The 23571-nt window shown below is 33.9% G+C and overlaps 1 protein-coding gene across 1 annotated transcript in view; it reads right to left on the bottom strand.

The window, feature by feature from the left end:
• The window catches only part of CDH18 (cadherin 18), a 304050-nt gene that overhangs the window by 86043 nt on the left and 194436 nt on the right, over positions 1-23571 (bottom strand). The window contains exon 5 of the mRNA XM_046672142.1: positions 12577-12764. Within this exon, the coding sequence (XP_046528098.1) occupies positions 12577-12764 (188 nt within the window). The remainder of the gene's footprint in view (positions 1-12576; positions 12765-23571) is intronic.

Raw genomic sequence — 23571 nt, 5'->3', positions numbered from 1 at the left:
ATGATTAGTGTTGGCAAATTTAGTAAATTAAAATTATTTTAAGTGGAGTATGTGTCAATAATCACATGTGACATCCTTATACTAAGAAATTATTTACCATTTATCTGAAATTAAAATTTAATTAGGTGCCCTTTATCTAGCAACGCTAACTATGATACAATCATGAAGATCTTACTTGGCGATTAAATACATCAGCGATATGTAATTACCAGCAAATATAACATGGATATGTATTGACTTTCACCTTTGAAAAAATCAAATTAGCTTTAACCATACGAAGTTGCTAATATCAACAGTGTATGACATACACAAAAGGTAATTTCATATATAGAATTTCATGATTCAGCCTAACATATTTGTTTTTCTAACACTGAACCATCCAAGCATTCCTGGAATAATCCCACTTGTGATGTGTTTTGTTTTACTCAAAGCTGTTTATAATGGTTTCTCAGATAGTCATAAATGAGGTTGCTTAATATTTGTATTGGTTTATTACATTTTTGTGTCAATGTAATTGTATTAATTTCCTAGTTGCCATGACAAATTACCATAAACTGGGTCCTTAAAACAACCAAAATTTATTCTCTGGCAGTTCTGGGGACCAGAAGTCTGAAATTTGGCAAGGCAGAGTTCTCTCTGGAGGGTTCCCGGGGAGAATCTGTTCCTCACCTTTTCTAATTTCTGTGACTACTTTGGCATTCTTGGTTGGGAATTCACTTCGCATCCTTATTCAACCACTTGCAGGATGAGACTCCAGGGTTAGGGTTGAGAAATCTCAGTGTTGCAGCAATGGACCATAAAGACTTCTTTCTGGGGAGACCTAGAAGATTTCCTAATTCATGCCCAGCACGGAGGCAGTGACCAGAGCTGTGAACTCAGAGGGCAGAGCCACAGAATGTTATTCTCAGGACTTGAAACCTAATGGAATTTGCTGTGCTGGAAGGTAAACTTGTTTGGGACTAGCAACTTCTTTATTCCTTCTGTCTTCTTCCTTTTGGAATGTCAATGTCTATAACTATTATCTCACTGTTGTATTTTGGAAGCAGATAGCTTGTTTTCTAGTTTCACAGGTCCACAGAGGAAGAATTTTGTCCTGGAATAGAACCTATCCAGAGTATCACCCATACCTAATTCAGATGATCTAGATGAGGTTTCAAACTTGTGATGATACTTAGATGAGATGTTGCACTTAGAATTGATTTTGTAATGAACTGAGACATTTATGGATGTTGGGATGGAGTGAATATATGTTATACACAGGATGGACGTGAATTTTTGAGGGTTAGAAGGCAGACTGGAGTGGGTTGAATGGCGGCACCCCAAAACATATGCTTATAGCAAAAGATGCAATTAGCTTATATAGTAAAAGATGAAAGGAGGAGCTTCTCCTGGATTATCCAGATGGGCGTTGAATCCAATGGCAACTGTCCTTAGGAGTGAGGCAGAGGGAGATTTAGCAGAGAAAACAGGATGAGGTAATGTGACCACAGAGGCAGAGATTAGAGTGAGGACGCCACAAGCCAAGGAATGCCTGCTGCCATCTGAAGCTGGAATGGATTCTCCCCTAGAGTCTATGGAAGAAGTGCAGCCTTTCTGACATCTGCCTTGACTTCAAACTTCTGGATGGCAGAAACGTGAGAGAATGCATCTGTTGTTTCAAGCTTCAGTTTGCTGTAATTTTTTACAGCAGCCCCAGGAAACTAGTATAAGATTTATTTGCTTTATATGAAAACAGTAGAAATTTCATTTTCTTTGTTTTTAGTGTGCCGAAAGTGTATAAATAGTATCAGAACTGGAGAGGTAGTTCATTCACAAGTTTCTTTTTTATATGGAAATCAGTTTATATGCATTTTCTTTTTCTTCGAAGTTGCTTTTAGCAACTTAGGCAAAAATATTCTTTACATGAAATTTGTGTAGAATTAAGAAATTGTTACCCTTTATTCTTGTTATTTATTTTCTCTAATTCCATCTGGGTTTCTCAATAAGATTAGTTAAGGTTTATTTGCTATATTGCTATAGTTCCAAAAAAATCAAAGTTTCTAAATTAAATATATTTCTGTTTTCTAACCTCCTTTTGTCTTATTAATTCATCTTCTGCTTTTATTCTCCCTTTCTATCTTCTAGTAATAGATTTAATTCATCTAATTTTATTTTATTTTCTGTCTTTAACATATTTAGGATTATGAATATACTGTGAGAAGTAGTTATTCTGTATGGTATGATTTCCATATATATTCTTTTTCCTTGTCATTTTTTTCCTAGAAATTCTGCAATTTTGCTGTGTATTTTTGTCTGTGATGTGCATGTTGTTGATGACAAAGATTACTGTTGTTGTGGTTATTGGTAAACTTCCAGGTTGAGGAAATTTTTTGTCTTCTAATTTTTATTAAATTTTTGTTGTATTGCATTCGGATGAGAGCATTTTACCTGTACTATTTTGACTTTTGGGCACTTATTGAGATATCCTTTGAAGACTGATATATGGTCAATTTTACTACATGGTCCATGAACACTTGAAATAAAATATATAACTTCAGAATACAGAGATGTATATATATCAACCTCCTTATGAATTATGTTATTGAATTACTCACATTTTTAAAACTTACTTTGTTATGGACAGAAATAGGTGTATTATAGTCTCCTTCTACCTGTCTGGTCTTATACATAGCTTTTTGTATATATTGTAATACAAAAATATTGTACTACAATATTTTTATTATAATACACATATTAATATATTATTATTTTAATAAATATAACAATTAAGTTAATTATTATATAGAATTAATTAAATTTATATATTTATAATACAAATATTGTATTACAATATTTGTGCATTGCTTTGTGAATGTTGTTGCTATGTAATATACTGCATAAATATCTACCCATATTGTGTACACATTGTCAAGTGCTCCCTTTAGAATTATAAGGTCTCTTCTGTATTTTTATGATTTCAACAAGATAGGCATTAAAATCACATTTCTTATTTCCTTTTTTATTACTCTTTTATTTTAATTTTAACGTCTTTGTTTCACATGTCTCCAGTTTTGTTGCATGAAGTTTTCATCTTTCTGTTTTTTACAAAATTTTACAGTTTTGTTCTAGTGACTAACTTTATGCTTTAAAATTTAGGTAATATGCTTAATCTGTGTTTCTTTTTTCTTTTTAGTGGGGAAGATGATTTACCCTGAGTTAACATCTGTGCTCATCTTCCTCCATTTTGTATGTGAGATGTGGCCACAGCATGGTTTGATAACCAGCGTGTAGGTCCGCACCTGGGATCAGAACCTGCGAACCCTGCCACCAAAGTGGAGTGCACAAGCTTAATCACTATGCCGCTGGGTTGGCCCTTGTGCTTCTTTTAATGGTAATTATTAGTACTCTACATAAAAAAGTGATTTAAAAAAGTGTTTATTTTTTCTCCCACTTTGCTTACATATTATTAGCATTTTTTAACTCTGTACTCTTAAGTATGCTTATAGATCTAATATTTAAATCTTTGGCTTAGACTTATATTTTTTGATTCCTAGCTTTTACTATTGAAGCAATCCATGAGTTTATTTCACTTTTAATCTCACTTTCTTATTATAAGAGGTATTGTCTGTACATTTTTAGGACGCATATTGTTTACATTCTGATCCATCCCCCTGGTTCTGATGTTAATTGTCCCCAGTGTTCCGCTTGTAGTTTTCCTTTAGTACCCACAGCTATTTTCATTAGAGAATGTATTCCACAAGACCATATTCCCTCACTTATTTAATTTCAAAATTGTCTGCCTGTGATCTCCATGCTTGAAGGACAATGTAGTTGAACACAAAGCCTTTGATGCACATTTATTTTCTTGAGTCTCTGGTGTATTGCTCCATACATGGTTAAAAATAATCTCCCATGCAAAGATCTTCCTGACCCTCCTCCATCTTTGAAAAATTAGCCCTTTTATCTGTGAGCTCATAACAATTTAAGTAAACCTATGCCACTAGCATTTGACATCTGGCATTACAATAATGTTTCATGTCTACTCAGTTTTCCCTAAGAGAAGAACATTATCTAATTCATCTTCCTTTCCAGGTATCTGGCATAACTCCTAGTACATGGTGGGTGATTAATAGCTCTTCTTCAATCTCAAAATGCAGCTGTGTTTAGAGTACAGAAAAGTGCTATTTCATGGTTTACATTTGAAAGATGAAAAATTCTATATTATTTCTAAAATACGAATAGGTAACACCTATGTGGGACCTAAACAATAAATATATATTAACTCATTTAATCATCATAACACTTCTGTGAGGTGTAATTGTTTCCCATGTACAAATGAGGAAATCAAGGCACAGAAAAGTTAAGAAATTTGTCCAGGGGCAATAGCCTGTAAGTGGTATACTTAGGATTTGAACTCAGGCAATAGACTCTATAGTTTGTGCCCTTAAGCACTTTGCTATACTGTCGAAAATCTAATTAGCACATAAATAGTGTAATTTAACATTCCATATTAATGACTGTAGATGAACAGATTTTTAGTGGAATGTAATGAACTCCCTATTAGAAGACACATTCATGTATCAACCTTCCAAGTATTTCTAATAACATTGAAAATGAACTGATAACTTCATTAACTCCATTAATTCTGGCTACCAGAACTATGAGTACCTTTATAATTTCCATAATTCACAGACGCACAGACCTATGAAACTGAAATGCTTTTCATGCAAAATCCTTTATCAACTCTGCTCCTGCTAGAACTGCTTATTCTGGTCTAATTTTAACTTCTCCAGGCAGTGGGGCTTCTCTCCCTTTTCTGTAGCTACTGCTCAAATATCCGAATGCACGTTGCTGTCAATGAGTTGACTTCAATTTTCATCTTATATTTTAGTTTCTTAATTCCATCCTATTACTCCTTGTAATTACTTTTACAATTCATTGCTCTTTCTAACTTATAAAATGATACTTTTCCCTCTTTAATATTAACATATTTCATATTATTGTGGATAGTTATCATCTTTCCCATCAATCTTTTTCCAGCCAGCTCTACATATTTGGGACTTTTTAATTGTTTCACATTAATCATTTCTACTATTCATTAAATCACACTAGTATATTCCTCCTCTAGAACTATATAATTATCATAAATAGAAGGATACTGAAAATAGCATTTAGCCAAGTTGCTCTATAACTCAATTCTTCTTGGAGTTGAAGGAGGTCTTAAAATTCTGTTTTCTTAAATAATAAGAGAAGAGACTCCTTATGATCTCTTCTTGGTTCAGTTTCTATATTGGATTCATCATCCAGGTTTTCAATTCCAGGAATAGGAGGATAATAAGGGGGTTGATATCAACAATTTTTTTTATGCCAGTTTTATTGCCCCAGAGCTAGCAAGGTTTTATGGAAGCTGGATGGATTTCCTTCATAGGTAGGGCTACTGAAACTTTGACATAGTTGATATCCTCCTGGTATTCTTTTTTTTGTCTTTTTTTGTTGCTAAGGAAGATTCACCCTGAGCTAACTTTTGTTATCAATCTTCTTCTTTTTTTTTTTTTGCCTGAGGAAGATTAGCCATGAGCTAACATCTATGCAAATCTTCCTCTACCTTTTGTACATGGGTTGCTGCCACAGCACAGCTGGCGAGTGGTGTAGGTTGTCCAGGATCCAAACCCACGAACCCAGGATGCTGAAGTGGAGTGCATAACCTTAACCACTATTCCATGGGGCAGCCCTGGTATCAACATTTTAATACATGAGAAATGTCAATTCTACCATGCAAAAAATGGCCAGATCCTGGAATAGCGACTGACACTATTATTAATGTTTGTTTCTAAAAAAAAATGTAGATTCTGAATGATAGTATTTTGCCAAAACAAGAAAATGGCATCAATTTGAAAAATATTTCTTCAGCTTGGCTTTCTTAATATGCCACAGTGTTTGGTCCTTGTCAGAGGCCTTTACTGGCTGGTAGACATTTGGTGGAGACTAGAACACAGTATAAGCTTTCTTATTATAAATTTCTCTATGCAGAAGAGTGCAATGCTCATTCAACATGTATAATTCCAAGGATATCAATACAAATACATATAACATGCTTGCTTGCTGTCATTTTGAGGCTGGGAAAATAAATGGAAAGATTTTATTTCAAATAATAAAAACACATATATTATATAATATATATAATGTATATTTATATATTACATAATATTTAGATATAATCATATACAAGCATGTATGTACGTGTGTGCATGTATGTGTGTGTATTCCAGTATATCCACACATATTAAAACTTACCAATAGCCTATGGATATGGTTAGCTTAACTCATGAGAATGCTTCAACAGATCATTAATTTCCAAGCAGTGCACAAATTATATTGTAGGAATATATGTGCTAAAACAATCAACATTCAAGGTACTTTCACTTGATCTATCCCTCCAGGTTCACAGCCATGCCTCTAGATGAACAGTAAGAACCAAAGTTGCCCAATAGCAGGTCTCCCTCAAAACATATTACAAATATAGTAATGGATTTCATTGAATTGAAACTTATACTCTTCTCTCTTCAGCTTCCGACTACACAGGAGAGCTACTCTCCAGATATTAGAATCTTCTAAGAATAAAAATAGCATCTGGGTTGAGATTTTTGGTAATAAAATTCCTCATGAATGTTCAGTTCTTGTAAATAGTTCATTAGAATTAGAAACTTGTTTCTTCTTATGTACAAAGTATGCTCCTGCGTTTGCCTGGATGTGCATTTGCAATGGTTCAGGATGCCTTATTTATTGCTCTTCATGGTCTATAGCCCCAAACTTTAAAATCAAATGGCAAAGAACACCCTGATTCTTAATCTGTCATTCAATGCCAGGCAAAGTAATGACATAGAAAAATTAAATAAACATAATCCACTAAAAAAACAAAACTGTAGTTATTTGGAATAGACCTGGTAGTGTAATAGTTGAACACATTTCATATTTTTTCCCTTAAGATTGCCTTAAACTTTTAAAATGTACTTTTATAACTTATTATGTTTACTCTACGATCCATGTCAAATCATTTGTTAAATGATATGGTATAATGATCTTTTACACAATATAGAATATGAAAACTTAAAAAAAGAAGTACCTGGTTGCAAAATGCTTAACTACTGTAGTAGACAGGGATACACGTGTGACAGACATAGATGCACATTCATGGGAATTATCAGTGCATTTGTAGTAAATTAAACAAAATAAAGTCTTCCTACTCTATCAGACCTAGAAAATTTAGGAGGGATATGGAATCGCTACATTTTCTAAAGCAAGAAATTTGTGAAATGCCTACTATGATATGTAAAACAGAAAAGATAATCTAAAGAAGAATATTTGTGACTGAAATACATCTGGAAATGTTGCACTACAAGGACAATATTGTACTTCAATTCTGAAAAAGAATCTTGTACAGAAGAAGGAAGAGGAAGTGGATTACCAAAAAACATGACTGACAGAATGTGCATGCGATATAATACACACAGGATATCTCATTCTTCGTGTTCTTACACGTGAACTGGATAACATGAAACAGAGGAGGACAGCAAAACAACCACATGGAGTGGTCTGGAAAGTGTAATTAAAATTTGGTGCAAATAGACAAAGAAAGGAAGACAAGAAAAAAGGTAGATATTGAGGTATTATTGTAATTATTAGCCAGATACAGCTTAGAGTACTATTTTCACCTTATTTCATCTATTTTTTTATATTTATTTTTTGAGGGAGATTAGCCCTGAGATAACATCTGCTGCCAATCCTCCTCTTTTTGCCGAGGAAGACTGGCCCTGAGCTAACATCCATGCCCATCTTCCTCCACTTTGTGCGTGGGACACCTGCCACAGCACGGCTTGACAAGCAGAGTGTGGGTCTGCACCCGGGATCCGAACTGGCCCATCTCAGGCCACCAAAGCAGAATGTGCAAACTCAACTGCTGTGCCACTGGGCTGGCTCCTTATTTCATCTATTTTAATAATCATTTTGCAAAGTGCTTAAGTAAGAAAACTGAAGATTCAAACACTTGAGAAAATGTCACAGATCTCTTAAATGGCAGGCCAAAATTTACATTTGGTCTGACAGTACCGATCATATTTTCCACCCTTCTTCATTGACTGAAGACAAGTTTAAGAATTTTTTGGTTTAAATTAATAGGAATTGTATATGCAGTTAAATAAGCTTGAAAAAGAAAACTGATACTGCAAACAGTATTGCCAAAAGTCTGGACAGCCAATAGGGTTGGAACCTCAAAATTAAAACAAAACAAAAAAAAGTTGGAGCCACTGCTATAAAGAGTGCCAATTGATATAGGGATCCCAAGAAGAGATTCTGAGGAAGGCTGTTAAGAAGTACATCCCTAGCTACAGAACTTTATGTCAGAAGAAAGAGTGCATCGACTTACATTCATCCTTATCTTTTTTCCCCTTTCCACCCAGTCAGGCTCCATTAAACAATGAATGAAAGTTATCAAAGTGTATTTACAATGTACCACTTCATGGACCAGTGAATTTAACTTGGCAATTTTCTGATGAAAGAATGATATGGACAGGAATGTGCAGACGCTCCTGGAAACTGATTTATAGAATAGTGCTGATTTTGATCTTTGGGAAGATTAGCTGTTCTGCCTTGCTGGCTAAAGTGAACTGCCTTAGAGATTAAGTAAGGGACAGGTTTCAAAGGACTGTTTTATCCATTTCCTCCCATCTCAATGAGTACTTCTTAAAAGTTAAAGTCGATTGAGTTATATAGTTTAATTTTCAATTTGTAATTATTTGCAACATAAAATATATAACAATGAAGTAACTCTGAGACTGATAACCCTAATTTGAAGGATCAGAAAATCAGATGAATGCAGACATTAATGTGCCTTAGAGAAAGAAAAGACTACATTAAAAATAAATTCAGGGAAAGAAGTGAAAGACAATTTGAAGTCGTTAATTGTCAAAATCATTTTTAGTACATCATCACTAACTGCCCTTTACACAATTGAGACAATTGTCTTCTTGAAAATACCTATTGCATGTGTGTGTGTGTGTGCACGCAATATAGAATGAAGAATATTAATTAAATATATATGCACACATATGTGCATATACCATTTTGCCTTCATTTCTCACAAATAACATCAAATTCATTGAGGCCACGCAGGGTGGTAAGATACCCATCGTTCTCAATCCTATAATAAATACTTGTGTTTCAGATAAGGTGTATATTCAAACCATGTACCACCACCTTCACTTTTGCAAATATGATGTAATTTCCTACTTTATAAAGACAATGTTGCTTAATAGGCAAGGACGTCCCCCTGCCACCACACACACACACACTCCAGCTAGATCATTGCAAATTTATCTTCAACCATTTACTTCTCCCTCCTGTTTGATTTTCTCAGGAAAGGTGGCATACTATTATGGGTTCTTTCCAGCTGTGATCAAGATTCTATACAGGGCCATCTTTACCTCAGTGCATCTTAGTAAATCAATGATCCTCTCTTTAGTGTCCTCAGTTTCTTGTCTCTATTGACCGTTTACCCATCTGCACAGAAATACACTTTCAGTCTTCCAACTTACAAGTAAAATCTTCATTTGATCATGTTCTCCTTTATTTGCTTCAAAATATTTCTCTTCTGCTTTATCACAAAGCTTCCCAAAGAAGATGGTGTGTTTCTCCTTTTTTTTTCCCTCCCATTTCATTGGTTCCCATTTTCTTTCCACTACAATAAATTTGTTCCTTTCTTGTTTTTGCAAAGAATAATTATATATTTTTCCATCTAAATATTTAAAAGGAGTAATTGTTCAGACTCTGAAGACAGACTCCTGAGTTCAGTTTTATTCAATGAATTTCTACTTAGGTATGATTCTTCATCTCTCTATGACCAGTTTCTTTAGCTGTGATGCGGTATCTGTATCATTAGTGAGGATAGTAACACACTCTGTATCATAAGGTTCTAGTGAGATTTAAAGAAATGATAATAGGTGTACCGACTAAATAAAAACTTAGAAAAAGTGCTCAAAATCCGTCCTGACACAGAGGAAACACTTCACAAATTTAAGTTGCTGTTACTATTATTGTGATGATAATGATGATGATTATGATGAGCTAAAAACTACTAGTGACAATCACCCTGTCCTACCTTTTGCCAAATCCAATTCATATTTATAATCCTATTTTTTTTTAAGTTTCTAGGATATTTCAAATTTTTAATGACTATCTTCCTCCTGTATAGCCTTCCTTTGGAATTTCCAATGCCAAAATTCCTTTCTATTTTTTGAAATTTTCTTCCAAGACTTTATTTCTTTCTTGTCTTCTGTTTGCTTCTTAAACACTGGTGCTCCCTAGGATACCAATTTCACCTTTGAGAAAGAATTATTCACCCATTTACCTGGATTTACTTGAGTGGAGAAGCCAATCAAGGAATGAAAAGCAGGCAATCCTCTCTTCATCTTCTTTTTTTAATTAGTTAATGAATTTATTTAACATTGGTGGGGAGCTAGCGTCTATTGCCAATCTTCTTTCTTTTCTTCTTCTTCTCCCCGCAGCCCCCCAGTACATAGTTGTATATTGTAGTTGTAAGTCCTTCTAGTTCTGCTATGTGGGATGCTGCCCCAGCATGGCTTGACGAGCAGTGCTAGGTTCGCCCCCAGGATCTGGACAGGTGAAACCCTAGGCCACTGAAGCTGAGCGCGAACTTAACAACCCGGCCATGGGGCCGTCCCCCTCTCTTCATCTTTTTATCTATGTTACATCCATTAATTGCTCTAATATTTATTGAATGCCTACTCTGTGTCAAAAAAACATGCTAGACATTGAGAATGCAGTGATGAGTTAAATAATCTTGTCATCATGTCGTGTACATCAACAATTAATCAGAAATATGAACATCAAATGAGACTTTGTCTCATTTCCTGCTTAGGTACCATCAATCGTTCTCCATTGGGTAAAATTTAACAAGATCCTGTGTGCTCTTATACCTACTGACTTAGTCTCTCACTCTTTCTGCTCCAGAATCAATGATTTTACTTGGTTCCTTAACGTGCCATGTTCCACTCACCTCAGACTCTTGGTGCATTTTCTTTCCTCCTTATGGAATGCTCATCCTTATAACTCTTTACCTAACTACCTCTTAAGTTTCTTTCAGTTGTCTGTTCAACCATCACTGACTATCAGGCAGGATCAATACCCTAGATTTTGATTTCCCAATAGCACCGTGTAACTCTTCTTCATAGAACAGCTTTCATTATCTATCTAAGATGTATGTGATATTTGACTTATGTCTTTCCAGTTCCACAGATTGGAAGCTTTTTGCAGGCAGACACAAACTCTGGCTCTGCTTATCCTCACATGGTTCATGTGGAGCATAGCAATTGGCATGTAAGAGGCCCTCAAAATACACATATTTGTTAAATAAAGATATGAAAGTTGACTCTTTTTATTATCACATTTTTGACCCAGGTTTGACAATCTCTGGAAAGAAAGATTAAAATGAGAAAATATTTTAGGTGAAAACATCAATATTTTACATGGACCAGTGATGACCACTGCTCTGGAAGTATTTACTCACTCTAAGTTCTACTTTGCAGGCCCCTTTTGAAGTATCCGAAAGACAAGTTAGCCCTCAATTTTAAATCAATATAAAATTGTGATTATTGGAAGAATTAATGAGATTTTATATAGTGCAAATAGAAAAGTATATACGAAAGGCACAAATAGATAACTAAATAGATAGCTAGAAGCTAGGATGGATAGAAAGATGTAGATTGATACATTACAATAACTACAATAGCACATCAGGATACACTTTCTCAGCCTATGTTCTGAACATACTCTACACTAGAATGATTTGGAGTACTTATTAAAAGGCCAATTCCTCAGCCCCACTCCAGTCTTTCTGAGTTAAAATATATGAAGCTAAGGCCTAGGGATCTCAATATTACTAGATTTCCAAGCTGAAATTGTTAAACATTTAAAGACTGAGACACATTGCATTAGGAGTTACACTAATGCTTCTTTGCTAATTGTCTGTGTTCCACTTCATTTCTACAAGGACACGGGCGTTATGTGCTCTTAAAAGCAAAAAGCAATAGATTCAGGCCAATGACAAATTCTTAGAAATAAAAAAAGACTGAGGGACAAGGTTAATGGTTTCACTAAAGCTGCCTTTATGGATCCACGACGGTCAAGCAAAATCCTGTCTCCTAATGCGTGTTAGCTAAGACGGTGAACGTTTTTACAGTAGTTAGAAAAAAGTTTCTTAATGTCACTTAGATTAGTACAACATAAAGTAATGCCATTAATAGAACTAGCATTCATGATAAATCTGTTATTTGAAAACCAAGTTCGGGGGAGCATATTCATGGTGTATTCTACATCAGATTGTCCCTTATAACAAAATATATTTCCTAAGGGAAGATCCAAAGAGTCAGACAAAACCATAATTAAAATGAATACACATCTCAAAGAGAAAATATGTTATCATTTTAGTGACCTAGCAAAATGGATTATTCATACCTCTGTCAAATTTCCATTCATGGTAAAATGGCTGAGTTGCCTAAATCACTAACGGTATGTTCTTTTTACCTTCTTTAAGGAAAGGATCCCTTCTCTGGTCTCTTTGTCGGTGGAGATGGAGAAAATCCCGACACCATCACCGTTAATGATAGAGTATGTCATGTCAGCGTTTGAACCAGTGTCTGCATCATTGGCCTTGATTTTCCCAACAGCTGAACCAACTTGAGCTGACTCAGGAACATAGAGCTGATAGTGCTCTGAAAAACATTTCATATTAAACTTATTTGATGATAATAATCATATTACAAGAAATAATAAAAATCATCCTAGCAATACAAATAATAATTAGAAATAATAATCTTACAAGAAAAAGACATGAAAATATTTAGGCCACATATTCAAATGTATATTATATTAAGTAATGTATAAAACTGATTTGTTTTCAGATTTTAAATATTAGTATACTACCCAGTAATGAAATACTGGATTTATATAAATTTTAAAATATATTTAAAATAGTCTACAGGAAAATCATTTGTAGATATCTGGCTATAAATATTTTTCTTGCTCTACATCCAGACGCAACAGAAAAATAGATAAGGGAGGTCAAGTTTGCATTTTATATTAATCTAGTATTAGTGTAATCCCCAATACAATTCTCCATCTGTGTACACTGTGAAGTTAAAATATAAAAGTGTGAGAACTTGGAGTTCAAAGTGAAACAGAGAAAATATAGGTTATTTGTGAATATGATTATTATTTTGATCAATAACCTTTAGTGAAATTTATAAGCCATGACAAAGAAAGAGTCTATATGTATATATGCATTCATTTATCACGTATTCCTGGTTAGCGTCTAAAAAGATTTTGAAGTGGTTTGATAATAAAGTCATAAATAAGATAAAGTTATTAAAATTAAAAAAAATGACCAAATTAAAGGATGGGAAAGTAAATATAATGACTACATAGAATGATGCAATATTTGTGATTAGCATTAATTTTGACTATATATTGTATAGCTGACAACATTAAAATACTACTGATTCTATAAATTTCATTATCTTATCTGCAGAAATATGTTTTTCATTATCTCCTGATACTAAATGTTTACACTAAAAAATAAAAAAAATTTCAAAGTATGTCCTGATACTAATTCCTGTAATGAGAGTTCAGATAAGTCTTCCTATAGGAACACATGAAATAGACATTAAGAAGCATAATGTCCATGTCATTACAACCGTTTTATTGATAACTTAGAAACTACTTATTAAACCAATTTCTTTATTATAGCAAATTTCAGACAGCAATATAAATAATAGGAACCTTGAATTAAAATGTAATTTTATAAAAGAATTTCAACCAAGACTAAACTAATAGTGATTTAACATTATACATGGATATAATCAGACTATATAGATAAGTGAATGAAAAGCCTCTATGAAAATAATTTCTCTGAGCCAATATTTTGTTAGTTGTGGTATGATAACAATTCTTTTGAAGTTAATATATCTGGTAAGTGTATGGAGTATTCTAATTTGCTTCTAAAGATACAATTGTATGTTTTAAAGTGCTATGTGTACATGCTAAGGATTGACTTGTGTGTGTACATGTGTCTGTGTTTATTCATTATTCAACAAAGATTTTTCCCAGTTGTACAAAAATTTGAGATGGTACTTGACATAAAATATTAATTTTTAGTTCAATGGTCCTCACCAACATAATATTTCCCAGGTATTTCCCACCCTCCACTGTGAAACACATGATCCCCTGAACTTAATCATGTGTTTTCATCAAGATCTGCCATTTTTCTAAAGACTCTATCCCTCTTGATACTGTTAATTGATCTGGGAAGAGCATGGCCCACATTTTTAAAGGATTTCACCTTTCTTTCTCACAGTAGATTGGTGAAAAGGTAGGCAGCTGATTCACAATGATGCAAAGAGAGTACATTCTCCAAAGTGTTCTAACTGGAAATAGGAAAGAATTTTAGTCTCTCTTTGGTGACAAGGCTATGAAATGCTGGCAATGGCCATGTTTCCAAAATTTATGTTGAAGAACTTAATCTAAGGACACAAATTCAGCATCAGAGAGAAGCCATAGTAATTTTCAGAATCCTTGAAAATATTACGATTTTCCTATGCAGCTACATAAAATAGGACTCAGTTCTGTTCAAAAATATACATAGACAAGTTACAAAATAAACAAGAATACACCTCATGATTTTTTCCTGAGATAGAAAGACTAGGAAGTCAAGTTCCTAAGTGCTATGATCTCTAAATTCCATTACTTCCCATCATTCTATAAGACTCGCAAAGGACTTCCAGCTAGCTAAGACTGCAATGATGGCACTCACAATCAAAAGAATCTTAGTACACAGAGATAAATAAGTAAATCACAGAATTATTATGGTAGTAGTATTACAAAGCAGGTAGTTTCTACAAAGAAAGTTGCAAAAACCTGTACAAGTAGGTCATAAAGATTCATAGCCCAGAAAACATTTAGGCTGCCTTACAAGAGGAAGCATATCCCTGGAAGAAGAAGATTATGTTAAAGGAAGAATTGATACTTGTCGATACATTCTAAGGACTGCAAGTATAGTAACTCTTCCGCATGCAAAATGGAGTATATTAAGATTAATACTTTAACATTTTCTACACTCTCCATATCGTTCAGAATTTATGAATTGTAAATTGTGAATTAACCTTCAGGAGGTAGCTTCTAAGATTGTCCCTGATGTTCCCTATATCAATGCCCTTGAGTAATCCCCTCCCCTCAATTTGCCTAGATACAGTGACTCACCTATAATGAGTTGATTATAGCAAAACTAATGGGATTTCAGTTCCAACATTAGATTATGAAAGAACTGTGGCTCCCGTTATGGGTGCTCTCTTCCACGTTCTCTCAGATTGTTCCCATGGGGGAATCCGGATAGCTTGTTGTATTGAAGCCCTGTTGAGTGGACCATACAGCAAGGGACTAAAACCTGACAACAATCATGTTGGTAAGCTGGAAGCAGAAACCATCCCTGCATCACCCCAGGCAAGCCTTTGGATAAGACCGCAGCCCCTGATGCCAGATACACTGGGATCTCATGAACCTGAATCTGAAGCACCCAGCTAAGTCAAATCTAGATTCCTGATCTCCAGAAATTGTGAGATAATAAATGTTGGCTGTTTAAAGCTGCTAAATTTGGACTGATTTCCAATACAGCAACAGATAAGTCGCACAGAGCTCCACTGCAATTGTCAGTGATTTGCCAAATCCAATGGACACTTTTCAGTTCTTGTCATCCCGTGAGGAGATTACATTACACAAGCTGTGTAATCCTGTGGTGCTTTGTGTAATGTTTGGGGAAATTTAAACACAAACCGAAACAAAACAAAAATTCAAACAAACAAACAAAAAACATGATAATAAATTTATTCTTGGAATACAGTATTGAAAATGTCTCAATCTCCAGATATTATTTTATAAAGAAATAAATGATTGCAGTCTCAGCTAGTGCCCAAGGTGAACCATTTATCATAAGCAAATTCTCAGCTCATTCTCTCAGAGGATACCATATCATCTAGTAATCACACTCCTTGGTCTTTACCCAAAGGAGCTGAAAACTTACCTCCACAAAAAAACCTACACATGCATGTTGATAGCAGCTTTATTCATAATGGCCAAAACTTGGAAGCCAGCAAGATGTCCTTCTGTGGTGAACAAATAAATAAACTGTGGGACATCTAGACAATGGAATATAATTGAGTGCTAAAAAGAAATGAACTACCAAGCCATGAAAAGACACGGAGGAACTTTAAATGTATATTAATAAATGAAAGAGGTCAATCTGAAAAGTCTACATACTGTTTGATTACAATTATATGACATTTTAGAAAAGGTAAAATATAAAAAAGACAATAAAAAGATCAGTAGTTGCCAGGGGTGGTGTGGGGAGAGATGAACAGGGGGATCACAGAGGATTTTTAGGACAGTGAAAATATTCTGTGTGATTCTATACTGGTGATCATTATACATGTGTCCAAATTCATAGACTATACAATATCAAGAGTTAACCTAAGTTAAACTATGGATTTTGTGTGATTATTATGGGTCAATGTAAATTCATCCTTGGTAAAAAGAAGTACAGGAGCTGGCCTAGTGGCATAGTGATAAAGTTCGTGTGCTCTGCTTCAGCAGCCTGGGGTTCACAGGTTCGGATCCTGGGCCTGGACCTACACACTGCTCATCAAGCCATGTTGTGGTGGCATCCCACATACAAAATAGAGGAAGATTGGCACAGATGTTAGCTCAGGGTCAATCTTCCTCACCAAAAAAAAAGTACAATTCTGGTGATTGATGTTGATAGTGGGGGAGGCTATGTAGATGTCAGGGCAGAGGACATATGGAAAATCTCTGCACCTCCTCTCAATTTTGACGTAAACCTAAAATTGCTCTAAAACACATAGTCTTAAAAAAAGAGGATTATCTTTTAGAAATAGTAATTAGGCATGAAAATGAAGATGCTATGATACAACTCAAAATAATAATTCTAAGTATGCTGTATACTCTAAAAAGTGTATAATACAGACTGTAAAATGCCCCAAATTATTCAAACTGGTAAAACATACAATACTAAAGTATTCACAATGTCTCCTAATCACTATAAAATAGCTGATAGAGAATATTTCTTTGTAAATCAAAAGAAGTTTAGGATATTTTCCAGGAACACCTAAGGACTGAATGAATAGCCATATCTTTAAAAGAATACTCTAGGGGCTGGCCCCATGACTGAGTGGTTAAAAGTTCAGGACACGCCACTTCGTCGGCCTGGGTTCAGAGGTTCCGATCCTGAGTGTGGACCTATACCACTCCTCAGCTGTGCTGTGATGGCATCCCACATATAAAGTAGAGGAAGATTGGCACAAATGTTAGTTCAAGGCAATTCTTCCTCACCAAAAAAAGAAAAAAATTACTCTAAATTCCAGAAGAATGAATATGGTGAGCCTCGTTTCTTAAAATTAGCTGTATTGAGGTACGCTTGATATAGAAAGAACTGTATGTATTTAATGTATACAATTTCCTGAGTCTGGACATATGCAAACACTGGCAAAATCATCACCAAAATCAATATAATAAACATATCCATTACCTCCCAAAGCTCTCTTGTGTCCCTTTGCTTTGTTTTTTTTTTTTTATAAGAACATTTAACATGCAATCTACTCTACTAACAAATTTTGAAGTGCACAACACTGTATTGTTAACCATGTGGCACAATAGATCTGCACAGCAGACCTCTAGAACATAATCATCTAGCATAACTGAAATTTATACCAAATTTATACCCATTGAACAACTCCTCATTTCCCACAGAACCTCTGCTCTTGACAAACACTACTGAATTCTATGTTTCTATGAGTTTAACAAATTTTGATACCTCGCAGAAGTAGAATCATGCAGTATTTGGCTTTCTGTGATGGACTTATTTTACTTAGCATAATGACCTCCAGGTCCATCCATGTCATACATGGCAGGATTTTCTTCTTTTTTAAGGTTGAATAATATTCCATTGTATATATAAACCAAAACAAACTAGGTATGGAAGGAAGGTGCCTCAACAGAATAAAGGCCCTATATGCTAAGCTCAAAGCTAACATCATATAATGGTGAAAAATCAAAAATTTTTCTCTCAGATCTGGAAGATGGCAAGGTTGTCCAATCTCACCACTTCTGTTCAGCACTGTACTGGAAGTTCTAGCCAGAGAAATTAGAAAGAAAAAATACAAGGGATTCAATTAGTTGTACTGGAAGTTACAAAACATTGATGAAAGAAATTGAACAAGACATGAATAAATGGAAAGACATTGTTAAAATGTCCATACTACCCAATGCAACCTACAGATTCAGTGCTGCTATCCTGATTAGAATTCCAGTAGCAATTTGTCACAGAAATAGAAAAAAATCTTAAAATTCATATGGAACTGCAAAAGACCCAGAACAGATATAAAGCAATCTTGAGAAAGAACAAAGCTGGAGGTTTCACACTTCCTGAGTTCAGAATATGTTACAAAGCTACAGTAAGTAAAATAGTATGGTACTGGCATAAAGATAGACATATAGACCAATGAAACCGAACAGAGAGCCTAGAATTAAAGCCAAGCTTATAAGGTCAATCAATCTTTGATGAGGTGCTAATAGTAAAAAATGGGGAAAGGATAGTTTCTTCATCAAATGGCATTGAGGAAACTAGACTTACACCAGCAAAACAATGAAATTGGTCATAACTTTACACTATACACAAAAATCACGTCAAAATGAATTAAGAACTTAAATGCAAGACCTGCAAATGTAAAATTCCTAGAACAAAACATAGGGGAAATCCTTCTTGACATTGGTCTTGGCAATAGGTTCTTGGATATGACATAAATGCAAAGGCAACAAAAGCAAAAATAGCCAAGTGCATCAAACTAAAAAAGCTTACACACAGAAAAGGAGACAATAGTCAGAATGAAAAGACAACTACAGAATGGGAGAAAATATTTGCAAATCATGTATCTTCTAAGCAGATTATTTTCAAAATACATAAGGAATTCGTACAAGTCAATAGCAAAAACGAAAAACCTCGTTCAAAACGGGCAAAGGATTTGAGCAGAAATTTCTTCAAGGACATGCAAATAGCCAACAGGTTTATGAAAAGATGCTCAACATCATTAATTACCAACAAAGCAAATCCAAACTACAGTGAGAGATCACGTCACACTGTTAGGATTGCTATTATCAAAAAGTCAAAAGATAAAATGTGTTGGCAAAGTTACAGAGAAATTGAAATCCTTATACACCATTGGTGGGAATGTAAAACAGTGCAACCATTATGGAAAACAGTATGGAGGTTGCTCAGATAATTAAAAATAGAACTACCATATAATCTAGCAGTCTTACTTCTAGATATATATCCCAAAGAATTGAAATTAGGATCTCAAAGAAATAGCTGTATTCTCATATTTATTTCAGCATTATTCACAATGGCCAAGACATGGAAACAACCCAAGTGTCCACTCATATACAAATGAATAAAGAGCCTCTCTAATAAGATAAAATATATAGCAAAGGTGATATTCTGGTGAGAGAATTATAGAATTAATAGAAGATGAAATTGCAAAAAAGCCCTAAAATATTATGATAAAAGGAGATGAACTCAATGAGCTTCGGATGTCTGATAATAAAGATCACCAAGAATATAAAAAATAGGGTTACTAGGAATTAAATAATTTTAAAGAAGCCAAGATCTTTGGGACTAAGATCTTTCTAGAGTAGACAGTATATACTATAGGGCCTAGTATGCATTTAATGCTTAAGTATTTTATTAATATTTGTGTTTAACATAAATGTAAGTCACATGTACTTTTGTAACTTTAATCCTCCAATATAATACTTTTATGTCTTGTAACGTTTTTAGTATAATGTGACTGACCATGGGAGGAAATATATAAAATTATTCCTAAATAACAAAATAGATCAGTCAAAACTTACTCTAAACACTAATTTTAACAGAAAAACATGCAAATACTAATCATGAAGAGATATACAGAATTAGCATTAAGAATTCTGATTACTGAGAGCCAACATTCCATAAATAATTAGGCATTATCAACTCGGAACAATAATAATAATAATAATAATAATAATACTTGAACCTTCAAGTTCACGTTACTTTCTGAGAATTGGTATCCTCTATAGGAGTAAAGAATACTTGGGAGAAATTATAAAGGTTATAGTTCAAAAGGTATTTAAAAATTTTTGAATAACAGCCTAAAGTTTTGCCTATCCATGAAATGACTCAATCACTTAGAAAGAATCAGTTTATTATCTAGAAAGAATGTGCTTTTACCTAAATAAGATTAACAAAGGTCATAACTCATAGAATCTTGGTATACAAGGTGAATGATCTTTTGCCTTTCTGTATTATTTTTACTCTGTAATTACTCTCTCTGGGAAAAAGAAACATACATCCATCTTGGATAATTTTACAGTACGGTCTAATCAGCATTTCTACTGTTGCCAAAAAATCCCTCAGAGTACTCTGCTCGAGTTCACAGAAAGGTTATATACTGTACGTGTTATTCCATTTCCAAGAGGATTAAAAAAAATTGCGATTAAGATTTCACACGCATGTATAAACACACACACACATAAACATATATACCCACACAATATAAATTTGCAAAATATATAAAATATTGCATGTATGCTTGTTATATAGTATCTCCATTTATCTATTAGCTTGACAGAGTGGAGAGAGAAAAATCATGTATTCAATTCTCAGAAATAAATTTTATAATTGGGTTTGTTAGGACAAACACAAATTTAAGCCAAGAAACACAATTCTTAATTCTTCCTGTTGAAATTAAGAGGAGGGTTTTTTTCCCCAGCTCCCTTCCTTTTCTTAAAGCATTTACTACAGAAAACTTGTCATATATATGACCATATATATAAAATATATCTTGAATAGCTACAATGTATTTATGCATTTAAAAACTTCATAATATCATAGATATAATTATAGATCTAATTGATATAATGAAGAAATTGATTTAAACAATATCTGTTACAGAACGGATAATAAATGAATAACAAAGCCATAGGCAGGATAGAGGAGAAGCTGGGACTCGAATAACTAGAATGTAGGGCTCTACCTTGCCAAGATTTTTGCTCCAAGTCTCTATTTTCTGCTTCTTTCTGCAGAAAACTAAAAAAGAGATCGTTTTAAAAAAATAAAAAGTCAAGTCATTGAATACATTTTTTTAAAATCCAGGAATTCATTTTTCAAATTCTTCAGTAAGAAAACAGTCATATGGTTTACATGTAGCTCTGCTTTTATAAAAAATAATTATATTTAATAATTATGCTGCCCCAGTACACGCATAGTAAATAACTTGGTATTCGCATACACAGTCTACAACAGAACCACCCTAGTTATTGTTTGAACAGACTTCAACGATGAAAGGATTTTCTATCTGAACTGTGGAGCAGGAAAGAATCACAGAAAAAGGGTCCTTCGTGGTAAAACAAATTTTTGCTTTGCTGAGGGCTGAAGTAGGTAATAACAATGTAAAATTATGTGATATGAAACCTCCTCCCAGAGCAAAAAAAGTGTCCCCATTTGCAGCTTTATATGTTGTACCGAGATGGGGAGATGGTTCGGCAGAGGAGAAAACTACAACCAGCCGACTGACTCACACCATCTAGTAAGCTCTATTGCTGCGTCCATAGCTTTAGGATTTATTTTGGTCTTTATAATAAACAAATATCACCAGGATGTGTTTAGTTCTGGATGGCGTTTTAATATGAAAATATGTAGAAATATTTTAATCTGAGTTTAATCTTTTTTCTTTCCAACCATGGAAATTTTGTTTCAAAATGTTTATTTTATTATTTTTGTTATTTTTGAAGAGGTATTTACATTTCGTAGTTTTCCTCTCTGTCGTCTCCCACATAAAAAATACTACCTTGCTGCTTATTGTATAAACATCTCTTTTTTCTTCATTTTTATATCATTGTTTTTATATTATTATTGGTCCATTTGATTTTTATTACATCCAAGACTGATCTTAATAAAGCATTTCCAGTTTTCTAGAACTCCTAATTTATTTTCTACATCTCCTTTTGCACATCACCATGGTTTCTGGTTTTTTAAAAATTATTTCAACAAAAATATATTTATATCAGAAACTTCAAGCTTTCTTTTACTTTTATATTGAAGCTATTTTTGTTTCTATTCTGTTAAAAATGATAATTAGTTTTCTAAAAAGAATATTTGGTGCACATAGTTGGTTTATCCCCAGATTTCTGGACATCTGTAAGATTATCTTGTTTTTTGTTGTACTAATTTTATAAGCTCCTAACTTTTTGATTTTGGGACACAAAAGGTTTTTATAACCTTCTAATTTCATAAATTATATATAATAATTATTATTGTAACTATTATGCTTTTTAAATACCAGATAATTTTTTCCCTAATATATCTTTTTCTTAAAGAAATTTAATGTTTATGCAGTAATATTGATCAATCATTTTATGTTTAATGTCTTTGTTTTTTTAATCTTTCCCTCTTCTAATGCCATAAAATAATCTTGTATTTCTTTTTTTTCTTTCTTCCTTTTTTTTTTTTTTTTGGTGAGGAAGACTGGCACCAAACTAAGATCTGTTGCCAATCTTCCTACTTTTGCTTGAGAAAGATTGACCCTGAGCTAACACCTGTGACAATTTTCCTCTACTTTGTATGTGGGATGCTGCCACAGGATAGCTTGATGAGCAGTGTGTAGGTCTGTTCCCAGGACATGAACTCTGGGCTGCCAAAGCAGAGTGTATGAACTTAACCACTACACCACCCGGCTGGCCCTGGATTTGTTTTAAAGCATAAATAGCATATAAGTCTTTAATCAATTTGGTAAACCTTCAGGAGGTCAATTTACCTACTTTCACAAGGATGGCCAATGATAGCAATGCCTTTCACTTCCTAATATATTTTAATCTGTAACTTCAACTGGACATATACCACGCCCCAGGGTACACATGGCTCTAACAGTATTATTTGTCACTCCATCTTGGATATATACCCTGCCCCAGGGTATCCATGGAGCTGCTTCCTGAGTGCTCCACCAAGTCCCCCAGATCTATCTGTCAAACCAAACGGAGGTTGATATCTGTTTTGTCAGCCCTTTCCCAATTAATTTTTTTAAAGTTCTTAATTATTTATGAATTTGTATTCTTCCATATGAATTGTGGGGTCTAAATTGTTGACTCATTCAGTAAATGTCACTTGCCTTGTGCCAGCACAATTTCACTTAATTGAAATACAGTAAACAAAGCAGACAGAAATCCTCATGCACATGGAGTGTAGGTTCTCACGAGGGAGAGAGACAGCGGGCAAGATATGTAATAAAAATATGTGGTATATTACATAGTGATAATGCTAAGGATAAGAGATACAGCATGTTTATTAATCAGCTCTTTCTGTGTTGATTAATCACCAAAATATTTCAGTAGCTTACAACAACAAATATTTAATTCAGTCTTGCA

This window comes from Equus quagga, chromosome 9 (assembly GCF_021613505.1).
Source record: "Equus quagga isolate Etosha38 chromosome 9, UCLA_HA_Equagga_1.0, whole genome shotgun sequence".
In the NCBI taxonomy this organism is placed as follows: domain Eukaryota; kingdom Metazoa; phylum Chordata; class Mammalia; order Perissodactyla; family Equidae; genus Equus; species Equus quagga.
This window is presented reverse-complemented; position numbering and strand designations above follow the sequence as displayed.